Genomic DNA, 13,936 nt, shown 5'->3' with positions numbered 1-13,936 from the left:
CTCAAAAAAAGGCGCCTGGTAGAATGGGGGCAGGAAATATGCAGAAGGACTCAAAAGGGCTAAAATGTGGTGAGGGCTCGGAGCCAAGTCACTGCATGTGCTGTTTGTAAAAATGTGTTTGGGGGGATGTCACATGTTGAATTCTGTGGTGCTTTCAAAGGTTAGGAAATGCCTGTGATGTGACTAGCGCCTCACTAGCACCTTCTGGGCTGGAATTTAAGTGTCCTTCTTGGTGAGCCTGGCCGTCAGCCTGCACAGGTGAGCCCAAGGGCACCCGCGCCAGGCACGCTGGTCCAGGTGCCCCAAGACATCGCGGTGGTCCTCACTGCCCAACCTCACGCTGTTTAGACACTGGGATGAGGTGTTGTGGTGGCCGCAGTGGCTGTGGGCAGGCAGGACAGTGACGTATGTGGACTTGGTCATGACCCTCAGGTGGGACCCTCTGGGGGCGCTTTGGGCAGATGCGCTTTGGGCTGATGGGTGCTGGTTAGAGCGGCCGCATCTAACACTGGGAATGTTGTTTGAAGGGAGGTTGCACTGGGAGCCTGTCCTGTACGTGACCCCTTCCTGAGGCCCTGGCCAGGGACAAGCTGCTCCTGTGAACAGCCCGGTGGTTTTGATGGAGAACATCTTAGAAGCCAGCGTGTGGGCCTGCTGTGCTCATTGTCACTGGGATGTGACTGGGTTGAGGATTCTCAGGGACAGAGTAGGAACTGTGGCTCAGAAACGAGTTGAAGGGCGTCTTGTAAGACAAATCTGGGACCGTGTGAGCGCCCAGAATTATGACAGTAACGTATTAGAACGCACTGTTGAAATAGGAAGCATGAGGCACCGCGTGACGGGCCTAAAGGGCACAGGGAAGCTCTGTCCACGGATGCTGACTCGCCGGCACGCGGAGGAGGGGGGTCACACCACCAACTGGAAACCCTCAAAACTCGCTGTTCAGGCAACACTCATCAGTGGGTGGAAGTTTCAGGAGAAACAGGATATTCACATACTCTCAAAGCATCTGTAAAGTGTACTTTTTAATGGCAAATTAAAAAACAATTTTGATTTGTTGAGCAAACCAGTCCCATTTAGAAATCATTCCTATTGGTCATTCATATCATGGCGCATTTGTGGTCCGTCCCATGTCATCTCAGCCATGAGGTAGGTGCTAGCAGGCCCATCCTACAGATGGGCAAGCTGAGGCTCAGAGGGCTAGGGGGTGGGCAGGGCTTGGAGCCAAGAGAGGCTTGTGACCATGTCCTCAGGAGGACAGCATAGAGGTGAGTGGAGGGCTCTGGGCCCCTAATGAAATGGACAGGAGATGTGCGGGGTCCCCAGGACCCCTGAGCAGTGGCCGGTCTTCCTGTGCTGGGTAGAGTGTGAAGCGAGCCCAGAGACAGTCCACATTCTGCCCATGGGGGCCTGGCAGCTTCTAGCAGGCACAGCCCAAGACGGCTCAGGCACTTGCCTCTTGGAGCCATCGATCCGTGAGTGGGTCATTCCCTCCTGGGGGACACGGACGCTGTCTCCTCCATAGCCACTGTGGTGACATCCGGTGGGGCCGGCGGGACCTGGATGGACAGACCCAGCATCCCCTTCTGTGATGGGACTAGCGCCTCACTAGCGCCTTCGGGGCTGGAATTTAAGTGTCTTTCTTGGTGAGCCTGGCCGCCCTGTGTCCAGCGGGGGGCCTTGTAGTGCTCAGGGTCATTGGGTTTCTAAGGGGAGGACTGGGGCCTCCCTTCCCAAGTTGGCCTGGCCTTACACTAAGGACTCAGGGCCCTCCGAGAACTGGGACCCCCACCCACCCAACAGCATCACCTCCAGTGGGTCGGGGGCGGGTGGGAACGGTCAGTGATACCTGGTGAAATAATCTCGCCTTGGTGGATCCCCCTGCAAAACAGAGACACTGTCACAGTGACGGGGGCTGGAGGGACCCGAGCTCCGGCTTCTCCCGCTGTGGCTCTCCCTGAGAGAAGGACCCCCTGGGGGACAGGCCAAACCCATGTAGACAAGACTCCTTGCTGGACTTGTCCAGCAGAGGGCCCAGGACATGGGCCAACATGGGGCACCTCCTGCCTGAGTCCCCAGCTGCCAAAGCCTGTCCCTAACTCACTCCAGTGATGGTCATCCAGGGAAAGGGAGTGAGCACTTCACAGAGGTGGGTCCCCCACCCCTCAGGGAGCAGGTACCCCAGAATCGCTCAGAGCCTGGGACCCTGAGACCTGCCTGCAGCCTGGGGGCCCCGGTGTGAGGACCCAGGACACGTTAGCTGACAGTAGCCCGAGAAGGTGGGCGACCGTCCCCATCTGGACTTCTTTGCTGAGTGCCTGCTCCCTGACGGGCATGCCCGGGGCTCCCCAAGGGCCAGAGCTGGGTCTACAGGGTTGGGGCCTGGCCCAGATGTGGAGCCCACAGCAGGCGGGTCAGTGGGCAGGGGCGGAATGGATGAATGCTATGTGGCCTCGTGGGGGCACTCGGCCTCGCCCGTGGAGGCCTACTGCTGCCCCTCCAACCGCCCCCCCGTGCTCCCCCACCTGTCTGCAGCCTGCCCGGTGCTTCTCTGCCCCTGAGGGCAGACGGGGACTGGGGGTCCGTGGTGGGGAGTGAGCATGGGGGCGGCAGGGGGCTCCCGGAGCAGGGGACCCTGTCCTCCCGGCCCTCCGCCCCCAGAGAGCCCATGACATCAGGACTCCCACTCAGTGGGAAGCTCACATCCCCAGGCCGGCACAGACCCCCTGAGAGGAGCCAAGGAGTCCCGGAGACGCTCGTGCCGGCCGCCTCCCCCGCCACTGAGAGGGAGAGAGCGGGGAGACACCATTGCTGGGCCCCAAGCCCTGATGGGACCCAGCACCGTGCTCACCAGGCGACCGTCGGTTTTTCATCCTCACCCCGAGGACTGTGAGGACACAGAGCCCCACTAAGATGAGACTGCTCACAAAAGCATAAAGGCCCCAGGACGAACACGTGACATCTGAGCTGCTGGTCCCAGGGTCAGCTTGTGTCTCGAAAGGGCCGCTACACCTAGGAGAGAGAGCAGCCGGGAGGGTCCGGGGCAGCTCGGGCGCAGGGCCCGGCGCTCAGAGCCGGGAGGGCCCGGGGCACAGCCCGCTCCGGTGGCTCCGGGTGGGAGCTCGGGTCTGGCCTCCTTTCAGGCCTCACCACTACAGGCAGACGGAGGGAGGGAAGGAAGAGGTGGGTAAACAGGGATGCCCAGGGAGAGGGGCGGGGACGGGGTCCGAGGAGACAGGGCAGAGAGAGCCCTGGTCAGGGGGGCGCAACCTCAGAGCCAGTGTGGCAGACAGAGGAGAGGGACAACAGGCAGGATGTCGGCCACATCTAGTCACCCCAGGCTCTCCCCAGGACCCGGGGATGGGCATTCAGGGGGTTCTGTCACAGGAAGAACAAGGTCCTCACTTTGAGAACCTCCCTGACAGCCTTCCCCTGACTCCAGAGTCACTGGGAGCCCCCCACAGCCCTGGCATCTGGGGACACCCCAGAACCACAGGGGCCCCAGGAATCGGGGCATCAGCTCCCTCCAGATCTGCCCCAGGAGAGAAGATCCATCCTTGGCCTCCAGGAAGCTCGCAGCAGCTACCGTGATAGGGGGTGTGAGCCACGGGGTCCACCAGCTTCTCTCCTGGAGGCCGGCACATGATGGGGAGCAGCAGAGGGGGATCCCTGGAGTTTCCACTGGAGGAGGGCCCTTATCTGCCAGGGGAGCATGGAGGAGCCCCTCCTGGGGACATGGGGCTGAAACCACCCCAGGATCACCTACGTGCTCCAGGGCTGGCACTCCTCCAGGGTCCCACTGGCTGAGAAGGTCCCGGGAGGGCAGTCTTCACACACCCTGTCGTGCCACTCGGTGCCTAAGAAATGAGAGGGCTGGGCAGAGGGGAGCAGGGGCCCAGGCCAGGAGAGAAGCTGGGTCTGGGGTCTGTCTCTTCAGGGGGTGCCACTCAGCTCTGCCGCTGAGCAGAGACCAGGGAGTCGGGGCGCCCAGGGTCTGCAGCTCACCTCTGGCCTGCACCCTCTGGCCAGGTCTGCAGAGTGTGTGCGGACGGCACTCGGCACAGTCGTCCCCATTCTCACTGACGCAGAAGTGGTCCTGGTCACAGACGCACACAGTGTTCTCTCTTCGGGAGCACTCCTGCCTGGTCACCAGGCCCATGGCTGGGACCCAGGAGAAGGAGCTGAGAGCAGCTGTACGGGCTCCTATGGCCAGTGCTGAGCGCCCCGTCCCAGGAGGAGACCAGGCAGAGGCCTGGACAGCAGCCGCAGGCCTCTGGGCTCCTGCCGGGGGCCTGGGGACAGGTTGGTGACCGTCCCCCCAGCCCAGCTTTGCAGCCTGGTGTGTGTGTCTGGGTCCAGCTGTGCTCCTGCCCGAGGACCGGGCCAAGTGTATGCCCTGCCCAGCCTGACCCGGGCCTGTTCCTGCTGGGCACAGGGTGTGTCCCTTGGGGCTCTGAGGGACCTGAGCCGCAGCACCAGGGGCTGGAAAAGGAGCAGGGGCCAGCTGTCAGGAGGGTGGTGGAAGGGTGTCCTCAGGAAAGGAGCCGACTGATGGGGAAACAGCCTTGTACCCGCGGGGCCCACACAGGAAGTGAGAACCACAGTCAACCATGGGGCAGTCCCTGAAGGCAGGTCCCAGCCCTAGGCCACCCACACCTGAAGCTGCCCCACCTCGGGCAGGGTCCCATGCTGCAAGCAGGCTAGGCAGAGGGCAGCGACGGAACGAGCTGGCAGTGGCGGCGGGGTCGTGCTGGGCCTGGGCTCACCCCCGAGCCCCTGCTGAGGGACAGGCTCGCCTGCCATCTGTACCTCAACCTCAGCCCGATAAAACAGGTGCTTTCTTCAGGGCATCGAGGATCTGTGGGTGAGCCCGAGGCTCCAAGCCCTCACCCCCACCTGGCTGGACCCAAAAGCACTGCAGCCTTCTCCTGGGTCCTGCCTTTCCTCCTGGGGTCCCTCCACCCCAGACCACCTGGCAGGAAGAAGGCGAGGGTCCGAGTGCTGGGCCATGAGTAGGGGCCCTCAGGGGTGTGGTGTGGGGGCTGCGGTCCTGAGACCCTGCACACTGTGGGCGGACAAGGTCCAGTCCCCCAGGCCCAGCAGGCGGGGCAAGGCACAGCCGGTCCTGGCCCCGTGGGTGCACCGCTGCAGCAGGACGTGGGCCCCGAGGGGGGTGGCGGCTATGGCCACAGGACCCTTACCTGGGTCGCACACGCGGCACTGCAGACACTCGCTCAGGCCATTTAGGTGGGCTGTGTAGGTCCCGGCGTCACAGGGAACACACAGCGTGCCAGTCAGCTCCCCACAGGCCTCCTTCACCCGGTAACCTGTGCCCAGAGCGGCTGTGTCACTTGGGCCTGGGGAGAGCCCTGTGGGCGCTCACCCGACCTGCTGCCTGGAAGCCCCCAGCAGGCAGGACACCCCCCCCCCGACACTGAAAGGCACCTGAGCTGTGCTCCACACGGCACATCTTGTCCTGCTGCCTCTCACCAGGGAGCCAGCTCTGGCAGGGGGCCGGGGGGAGTGGGAATGTCCCGGTGCATGTGGGCATGACTGTGCCCCATGCCGGCTCTGGGCCCCAGCTTCTGGCCATAAATGGGCCGGCTGGGTCCCCAGACCACATCCCTGTGCACTGCAGCTGAGAGGGTCTTGGGAGGAAGAGTCAAAGCTGGGGGTGGGGGGAGGCACTCAGCCCTCCCCTGTTTGTGCCCCTGCCCCCGGGGGGTTCAGATGGCCCCAGGGAGTGGAGCATGAGCTGAGGTATTGGCCCCAGGCAGGGAAGGGGTGGGTCCCCCCAGAGATGCACGTACCTGGGCTGCACTTGGGACAGCATTCGGACCCTACTGGGTACTCTTCCTCTTTGCACGAGGCCATGGCCAGGGCACAGGGGAGGGACCCCAGGAGGAGCAGGTACAGGGCCTGCAGGAGACAGGATCCGCATGGAGGAGAGCAGTTGCCAGGGCGGCCCCTGGGGCCTCAGGCTCACCCTCTGTGAAATGGGGCAGCAACAGCCCTTGGGGAACCACAGGGTCAGAGCAGGGATGGCTGGAGGAGTCACCGGCCCAGCAGGGGACACAGGTGGCTCTGGGCCTGGGGGTGAGGGGGGCTATCCGGGGAACCTGGTTCCAGTGTGGGAGCAGCCGGCCCAGCAGGGTCATGGAACCGTCCTCTGTGCACAAGTAAGGAGTTATCTTATCAACTATCAGCCAGGCTGCAGGCGGAGGGTGGAGGAGATGGGTGGGGTTCCCTGACCGCCTGCTTTCCAAGAGCAGCCTCCTGCCGTGTGGGGCTGTCCTGCGGGCCCTGAAAAGGGTGGCAAGGGAAGGGTGTCCACAGAGGAGAGGAGCATTTCCCCGGCTGGTGGGTATGACTTCCTGGCACTCTACTCCCCCACCCTCGGGGACCAGGGGACTGGGTGCCAGGGGCTGGCTCAGCCCAGAGGGACAGTGCTGGGAGACAAAAGCCCACGTGAGACAGGAAGTGGGTATGGCCCAGGGCAGGGTCCGCAGAGAGGGCAGGAGCACACCCAGGGGCCAGGACTGGGGACACCTGGGACACAGACACGCAGACGCACACGCAGGCTCGGGGGACTCACCTGGCTCAGGGCATCAGCCTTGGGTGTCAGGCTCCAGGGGGGCGGCTCCCAGCCTCGAAGAGGCTCCATGTCCCTCTTCAGGACCCCTCATTCCCCAGCCGCTGTCCCAGGACCCCCGCCAGCCGGTCGAGCTCACACTCAACCCGGAACCTGCCTTCTCTAAAAGGAAAGGGAAAGAGAAACTGTCGGTGGCCCGATGGGGGAGGCTATTCCGATCGGAACTGGGCCTCAGTTCCGTCTCCCAATATCTGCCGTTGTGGGAGCCAGGCTGCCAGGGGCCAGGACCCCACAGGACCCCACAGCGACGGGCGGGAGAGGGGTGCGGGGCTGGCTGAGCAGGAGGCGGGAGCTGCCCGGCAAAGCAGAAGTGCTCGCCAAGGGGAGGGGTATGCAAAGGCCGGAGGCGGGAACCACACAGACAGCCTCGGGCTCCGTTCCTCCTGCCCCGCTAAGTTCTGGCTGAGCAAGCTCTCCTGGCCTCCCCCCTGTCCCTCAGCAGCCCCCCTGACTTTCCTCTAGAGCCGGGTGCCCCCCCAGAATCGTGCATCTGCATTTCCCCTGCCGCTCTGACGCCCAGGGAGTCACCCAGCTGCTTCCCTCCAGCACCAAGGCCATAAGGAGCCCTCCTGGTTTCCTGCTCCCTGTCACAGCATCGGCTGAAGCAGGGTGACCGTCCCCCCAAAGGAACCCCGTCCCCCCACGCAGTGCCCTCTGGCTGGGACTGGGGAGGGCTGGTTTCCACCTACACATTCCTGAGCACAGCTCTGCAGAAGGGGTCTCTCCCCAGACCGCTGGAGGCTGGGGGAGGGGAGCACCCTCAGTCCGCCCCCCTCCCCCGACCCATGGTGGGAGTGAGGGAGGGGGTGACGCTTTGCCTTCCCTGAGCCCCACCCGCTGGGTCCACACCCCACCTGTCCCTGGGAGGGGGCTGGGCTGGTTAATTCTTGCTCCCATTTCACAGATGGGTCAACGGGCTCAGAAAGCAACACGGTCTGGCCCAGGGTCTCTGGGGTGCGAACTGTGTTCAGACCCAAACCCTAATCTCCCCATCCGGAAGGGGCTCCCCCAACCATGGCTTCCCAACACCACCGCTGTCCGCAGAGCTGGTGGCCCTGCATGGGGGACCCCTGCACGCCTGGTGCCCTGACACAGGCTTGGGGCTGGTGAGAGGCAGCGCACCCCTGCTGGCGCCTCAAATGGGAAGTGTCCTGGGGAGTCTCCCCCGGAGCCCCGTGGCTCCCACGTCACATTTCAGCCCCGGGGCTCATGTGATGGGCATGGCACCCTCTGACTTCCCTCATCTGTGAGGCTGCCCGTCAATTAACCGTGGCGGCTTCCCTCCCACAGACCCATCCCGACCCTCATGTGCGTGTCCAGCTCCGAGGGCCCCGGGCACGTTCCCCTCAGACCCCGAGGTCCAGCCCTCACCAGACCCAGGAACCCCCCCCTTCCGTGAGCTGATCTCCGGTCGCCCAGCCCAGATGGACCTCGAGTCCCTTCCTTGTCCTGACTTTGGTGCCACTGGCCCTGGGGTCACTACCTAGTCCCACTTCCAGGGGACACCGAGGAGGACAGCCTGGGTGCCAGGGAAGGAAGCAGGCAGGGGTGAAGTCACGGGGCTGGAGTGGGGGCTGCCCAGTGCTCAGAAGCGCTCTGACCACCGTCCCCGGGATGACCAGCCCAGCCCAGCCTCCGAGGCAGGAGAGGGGTCAGGCGGGACCCAGGGGCTTGGGAGCCCCCACAAGACTCCCGTGGGCACGGGCCATGCCCCCACACCTGAGGGCCTGTCAGAGGGAGCCCCCACCCAGGACGGTCACCATGGTTTCCCCTCATTGTCACCAGGAACACAAGAGGACGGCTGCCCTCTGCCTTTCTCATTTCCACACGGTCACTGGATGTCATTTGACAAGTCATTGGACAGATGAAGTCCAGCGTGGGTGTGCGGCCCCGTTACCAAGTCTGACTCTGTAAGGGACGCGCCCCGGCCTGAGGAGATGTGCCTGATTTCCCACTCGTTCATCCACCCGAGCAGCACCTACGGGGCAGCTTCGTGTCCCGTGCGTGGCCGCTGGCTAATGTCGCCTGCAGGTCCTGCCGGGACCCTTCCTGGGGACCTTCCCTCTGCTGCATGGTCTGGGCCCAGCGAGGCTGGGGTGCAAGGGGGTGTGCAGGAGAGTCAAGACGCCCGTCCTGGGGGCACTGGGTTGAACTAGCTGAGCAGGGCGACCCTCGCAGATGGTCTGGACCCGCCCCTCCTTGCTCAAAGAGGCCAGGGGGCGTGCCTGATGCTCTTGGGGCCTGCCGGCTCTTGCCCCGCCAGCCGAGGCCGACCCCATGCCCGCTGGGAGGGAAGAGGCCTCGTGAGCACCTCCGGTCCTCCTGAGCAATGAGCAGCGTCCCGGAGCGAGGCGTGCAGGGGGACGCAGTCCTGTGGGACTCTGACCTGGGACTCGGCCTGTGGGTGAGACCCCACCTCTGCAATGCGCGTGCTGATGCCCACCCACTCGGAGAGGCTGGCGCTCGGGGGGTGGGGGCGGGGGGGGGGCGGGGGGGGGGCCCAGGGGCGGGGGCTGCTCTCTCCTCTCATCACCCAGTCCAAGCCCCAGGCCCCGCTCCCAGGCCTCGGTCGCCTTTGTAAAGTAAGTCACCGAGGGCATCAGTGGGCCCGCTGCTTTCTCACTGTCCCCCAGCTGCCCGGCCACCTTGCGGCTCTGCGGGGCTGGGCCTGGGGTGGCCGACGGGTTTCCTCCTTTGCCTGCAGCTTGCTTTAGGCTCCAGCAGCAGGAGCACTGGAGGGAGATGCTAAGGACGCAGGAGAGGAGTCCTTGACCTCGCGCTCCTCCTTCTGGGGGTGTCCCGGAAATGGGCTGCCTCCCTCGTGGGGGCCTAGCCCCCTCCTCACAGGACCAGCCCTGGCCTCTGGGGGCTGCACTCCTGGGTCCTGGAGCTGCGGGTGGTCCCAGATTCCTCCCTCCCTGGTGGGCTGTGTGGACTCCTTCCTCTTTCTGCTCTTCCTGCCTTCAATACCTGGACATGAGTGCCGTCTGACCCCTGTGCGGAACCTGCCGCTCCGGCCACCCCAGGGCGACCATCGTCCCCCAGGTCTAGCAGCCTGGTCCCATGGACAACAGGGCCCCGAGGCAGGATGGGATCAGGCCGGACCCAGGGGCATGGGAGCCCCCATGAGACCCCCAGCAGTACTGGCTCTGTCCCCACACCGGCAGCCTGCGTTAGACGGTTCCCGCACCCTGCTGCCTATGTGTGCTTATATCTTCCTGCCTAAGGGGGGTGTCCAATGAAGGGGAAGGGCCGCCCTCTCTGCACCCTCCACTCGGCCCTCACCTGCATTGGGAAGTATTCTAGGATGTTCTAGGAACGCCAGCAGCACACATGTGTCTCAGAGCACACTCAGGAACCCAAGGCAGGGTGTGGGGGTGCCAACACCCCTCTGCCTCCTGCCACACCCGCACTGACTCCCCAACTCCTGCCATGCTCCTCCTGATGGAGGTGGCGAAGGGTCCCACTGGCCAGGACTGGCCAGCAGCCACCTCACGGTCACTCCCTAATTCCATTTCCCAGGGACCCTGGACAGGAGATCCCGGGCACCAGGGGAAGTGACAGTGCAGGAATACCTGATCCATCACTGAGGAGGTGACCCAGAAGGAGGAGGCCGGCGACAGGGCCCTCCACCCCCCCAGGGGTCCCCCTCGCTGCCTGTCACCTGCTGGGTGTGGCCCTCCCCTTCCTCACGCTGGGCCCCCAGAAATCAGCATGTCTGAGGCTCCCTGGTGGGTGAAGTGAGCCCACACCCTGGGGCCTCTGCTCCCACAGCCCCATGTGACCTCGGCCCTGGGACGCCCCTCTGGGACTCTCCTGACTCAGCCCGAGTCGTACCCAGAGACCCACAGGGCTCAAGCTGGGCGCCTTACCCTGAGGATCCCACTGCCTCCCTGAGACCTCCCGGTCAAGACAGTGCACGGGGACTCTGCGAATCCCCCAGTCACATTTCCCCTTTCTTCTTGAGACAGATTTCCAGGGTCTTGAGGGGTAGGAGAGAGATGGAGGTGGCTTGAGCCGGACCTCGGAGAGCGGGAGCAGGGTCATCCCGAGACCCCGCCGCCGGGGCACGCCCTCCTCTCCTCGGCATTCGGGCTAGCCTCAGCGCCCCCTGCTCTGTGTGAGCTCCAGGCTGGACAGTGGGTTCAGAGGCAAAGCGGCCTGTCCTCGCCCTCGTGGGGCTCCAGGTCTAAGGAGGGAGCCACATCTAAAAGCCAGAGATCAGTCATGTGGTGGGCACCTGCTTAGTGAGGGAGGCAGGTGCCAGGTGGGACGAAGGATGCGGCGGAGCCCTGGGAGGGGGACCGGGTGGGGAAGGGTGTCTCTGAGAAAGAGCGTAGGTTGAGCGATGCGGACGGGCAGTGCCTGGCGTCCATTCTTGGTGAGGCGGGGGGCCGGCACAGCGGCCGAGGCCTGCTCCTGCAGGGCGACTGTGCCGTCTTCGGGCTGGTGCGGAGGGTGGACTGGACAGACAGGGGGCTGATGAGCAGGCTCCAGAGGCAGGCCAGGTGGGAGGCATGAGAGGCAGGGGGCAGGCTGCAGAGGGGGAGGGTGGGGCTCTAGAGGGGACACGGGTGATGCTCGGAGGTGGGAAGCCTGCAGAAGGCAGTTCCTACTGTCACCATGGAGGGGAGGGTGGGCAGAGCGGACCCCACCGCATGGCTTCATGCCCGTGGCAGAGGGGAAGGATGCACGGCTGAGGGTCAGAGGAGGACCAGAGGGTGTGCGGGGAGCCTGGGGGCTCCCCAGAGGTTGAGGGGCCGGCTCCTGGGAGCAGAACTGGGGGATGGTCTCCCCCAAGCTCCAGACCAGGGCATCAGTCGCTGACCCCCATCTCCCAGGCATCCCAAATCCTGGTGCGTCCCAGTCCCTCACCAGCTCCTCCCCAGCGATGGGAAGAGCCTGCTCCTCCCACCCAAGACCGGAGCCTGGAGGCCAGAGTGCTCCCCCCCCGTGCTGCTCCCCCCTCCGTGCTGCTTCCCCCCTGGTGCTGCTCCCCCACCCCGCGTGCTGCCCCCCCCCCGTGCTGCTCCCCGCCGCGTGCTGCTTCCCCCCCCCCCCGTGTGCTGCCCCCCACTTCGGGCCAACCCCTTCCGGGCTTGGGGAGAAGGCTCAGGAACATTCCACACCACCCTCAGCCCTCTCTCCACTGCCAGGCAGCAGCTGGGGTACATTTCCAGCTACAAATCAAGCCACGTCTGCCCCTCCCCACTCTCTGGGGCCTCGTGCCTCTGGCTGGGTGGGGGCGGCGGGGGGGCGCTTACACAACACACATCTGTTTCTCCCGGTTCCGGAACTGGAAGTCTGAGATCACGGGGCCTCTCTCCTTGGATCACAGACACTGCCACCGTGCGTGTCCCCCACAGCCTTCCTCTGTGTACACACAGGAAGAGAGGTCTCAGCTGTCTCCTCCTCTGGTTTGTTTTTGAGCTGGCTCCACGCCCAGCCTGTAGCCAGGGCAGGTCTTGAACCGAAGACCGGAGATGAGATCAAGGGTTGGACACTTAGCTGACTGAGCCGCCCAGGCCACCCTCCTCCTCCTCTTCGGGGCAGCAGCCCTGTGGGATCAGGGCCCCCGTATGATGTCGTGTGGCCCTATCTACCTCCTAGAAGCCCTGTCTCCAGGTGCAGCCACATCAGGAGTCAGAACTTGCACGCGTGAATCTGGGGGCACACGACCCAGGGCGACCTCCCACCAGAAGGTGAGCTCCTGAGGACCAGGAGCTCCATCCCTTGTCACTGCTGTGTCCCCAGCGGCAGGCACACAGCGCAGGCCCCCTGGGACACATGAGGTGGAGGAAGCCTCGCATCGTGGAGAACTGGGGCTTGGGGTTCTCTGGGTGAACCCAGTGACGTCACAGCGTGTCAGCTTCGACAAGGGCGCACCAGGTGTGCACTCAGCCAAAACAGAACCACATCAGGCCCCCCAGCCATCAGCTAACCCTGTGGCTTGTCACACGGCCTCTGCCTCACTCTGTTCCGCTTATGACATGGGCAAGGAGTGTTAGTATCAGTTCGTCGGACACGTAGGTCGTCGGGGCCGGGGTCCCCAGCAAGAAAACAGGGCGCCGGGACAGCCGAGACAAGACCTTACGAGCATCCCGTTTACAGCTTAGACAAGACCACGGCAGCTTCCTGTCCAGCAGCCTCTGCAGGAGCGACATTTACAACACATCACGAAACAAAGCTACTGACCATGAAACCTCGGTCGCTGTCACAGGTTGGGGCAGGTAGTCTCCCAGAGGTCAGCCCCCACGAGACCAGCAACACATGCACGATAACCTCATAGGTGGAGGGCGTGATCCAACCCTGACTGGCACACCTTAGCGGCCAGTCCTCAGGGGACCACTCTCAGGATGCTCAAGAGAGTTTCTCAAAAGAGCTTATAAAAACCCCCAGGGGCGGGGCGCCTGGGTGGCTCCGTCGTTAAGCGTCTGCCTTCAGCTCAGGTCCTGATCCCAGGATCTCCAGTGGTCCTGGGATGGGGTCGGGCTCCTCAGGGGAGTCTGCTTCTCCCTCTTCCGTCCCCCTGCTCATGCTCTCTCTCGCTTTCGCTCAAAGAGATGAATGGGATCTTTGAAAAATTAAATAAATAAAAAATAAAACCCCTAAATTTGAAAGCCAAAATGGCAACCCTCTCGGGTCCCCTTCCTTTCCAGGAGCTTTGCACTATGTCAATAAACTCCACTTTGCCACTCTTCGTCTGGTCCACCTCTTCATTCTTCGAAGCGGCGTGACCACGAACCACGGGCACTAAGGGGACAAAGGTCCTGTAACACTAAGACTCCCGGTCATGGATTTCCCAGCTCCTAGCTGCACTCAAGGCACACACAGCCCCAATCCCCCAACACAGCCCAAACCCCATGCAAGCTGCGACCTACCGCCGCCCACGATGCCCCCGGGAGCATTCCCACGCTGTCACAGGCAATCCCCCAACCTCATGGCGTGGGCACATGCCCGGGGGTCCGACTGCAGGGCGTGGACCAGTGTTCGCGTTCTTCAGGTAGAGTCACTGCACAGGGAACAAAGCGTTCTTTCTCAGGCGAATGCTGATCACCTGGGGGTAATTCTGGGAGGCCGATGTGCCAAAGGATCCCGACACCCACACACACAGGCCTCCACACGGTGCACACGCCCACAGCCCAGCCAGGAGGACCTATGATGTGCATTGAACAAATCCTGCCCGCGTGCCCTGTTTCCCTGCCTCCTGAAAAAAGTCAGGCATCCTTCCGCTGGGGGCGTGGGGGAGGCTCTGACCAAGGACTAACTTCCCCTTTCTGCTTT

The 13,936-nt window shown here is 63.7% G+C and overlaps 1 protein-coding gene across 3 annotated transcripts; it reads right to left on the bottom strand.

Moving 5' to 3' along the window:
• Nucleotides 1-1,007: 1,007 nt before the first annotated feature.
• On the bottom strand, nucleotides 1,008-12,054 carry TNFRSF14 (TNF receptor superfamily member 14). Of its 3 annotated transcripts, XM_035727221.1 has the most exons (9): nucleotides 11,917-12,054; nucleotides 6,596-6,754; nucleotides 5,811-5,919; nucleotides 5,202-5,327; nucleotides 4,006-4,161; nucleotides 3,767-3,857; nucleotides 2,852-3,012; nucleotides 1,850-1,973; nucleotides 1,008-1,559 (listed from the first exon to the last, which is right to left on the bottom strand). In XM_035727221.1, the coding sequence occupies exons 2-9, from the start codon at nucleotides 6,662-6,664 to the stop codon at nucleotides 1,445-1,447; spliced, it is 951 nt and encodes a 316-aa protein (XP_035583114.1). In that variant the 5' UTR covers nucleotides 6,665-6,754; nucleotides 11,917-12,054; the 3' UTR covers nucleotides 1,008-1,444. The 3 variants fall into 3 exon arrangements, with proteins under 3 accessions (XP_035583114.1, XP_035583113.1, XP_035583115.1); XM_035727220.1 differs by lacking the exon at nucleotides 11,917-12,054 and having other exon boundaries at nucleotides 6,596-7,091; XM_035727222.1 differs by lacking the exon at nucleotides 11,917-12,054 and having other exon boundaries at nucleotides 1,850-1,881; nucleotides 6,596-7,079.
• Nucleotides 12,055-13,936: the final 1,882 nt, after the last annotated feature.

The sequence above is a fragment of the Zalophus californianus genome, chromosome 4 (assembly GCF_009762305.2).
Source record: "Zalophus californianus isolate mZalCal1 chromosome 4, mZalCal1.pri.v2, whole genome shotgun sequence".
NCBI lineage: Eukaryota > Metazoa > Chordata > Mammalia > Carnivora > Otariidae > Zalophus > Zalophus californianus.
Note: the sequence above shows the minus strand (reverse complement) of the source record. Positions and strands in the feature narration are given on the sequence as shown.

What these genes read in the sequence shown, in the direction of transcription:
- TNFRSF14 (XM_035727221.1), bottom strand. Translation starts at nt 6,664, where the DNA reads ATGGAGCCTCTTCGAGGCTGGGAGCCGCCCCCCTGGAGCCTGACACCC. An exon ending in GTGCCGCGTGTGCGACCCAG is followed by an intron (nt 4,162 to 5,201) that starts GTAAGGGTCCTG and finishes CCTGGGTCCCAG; the next exon opens with CCATGGGCCTGGTGACCAGG. An exon ending in GAAAAACCGACGGTCGCCTG is followed by an intron (nt 1,974 to 2,851) that starts GTGAGCACGGTG and finishes CCTGTCCCCCAG; the next exon opens with GGGGTCCTTCTCTCAGGGAG.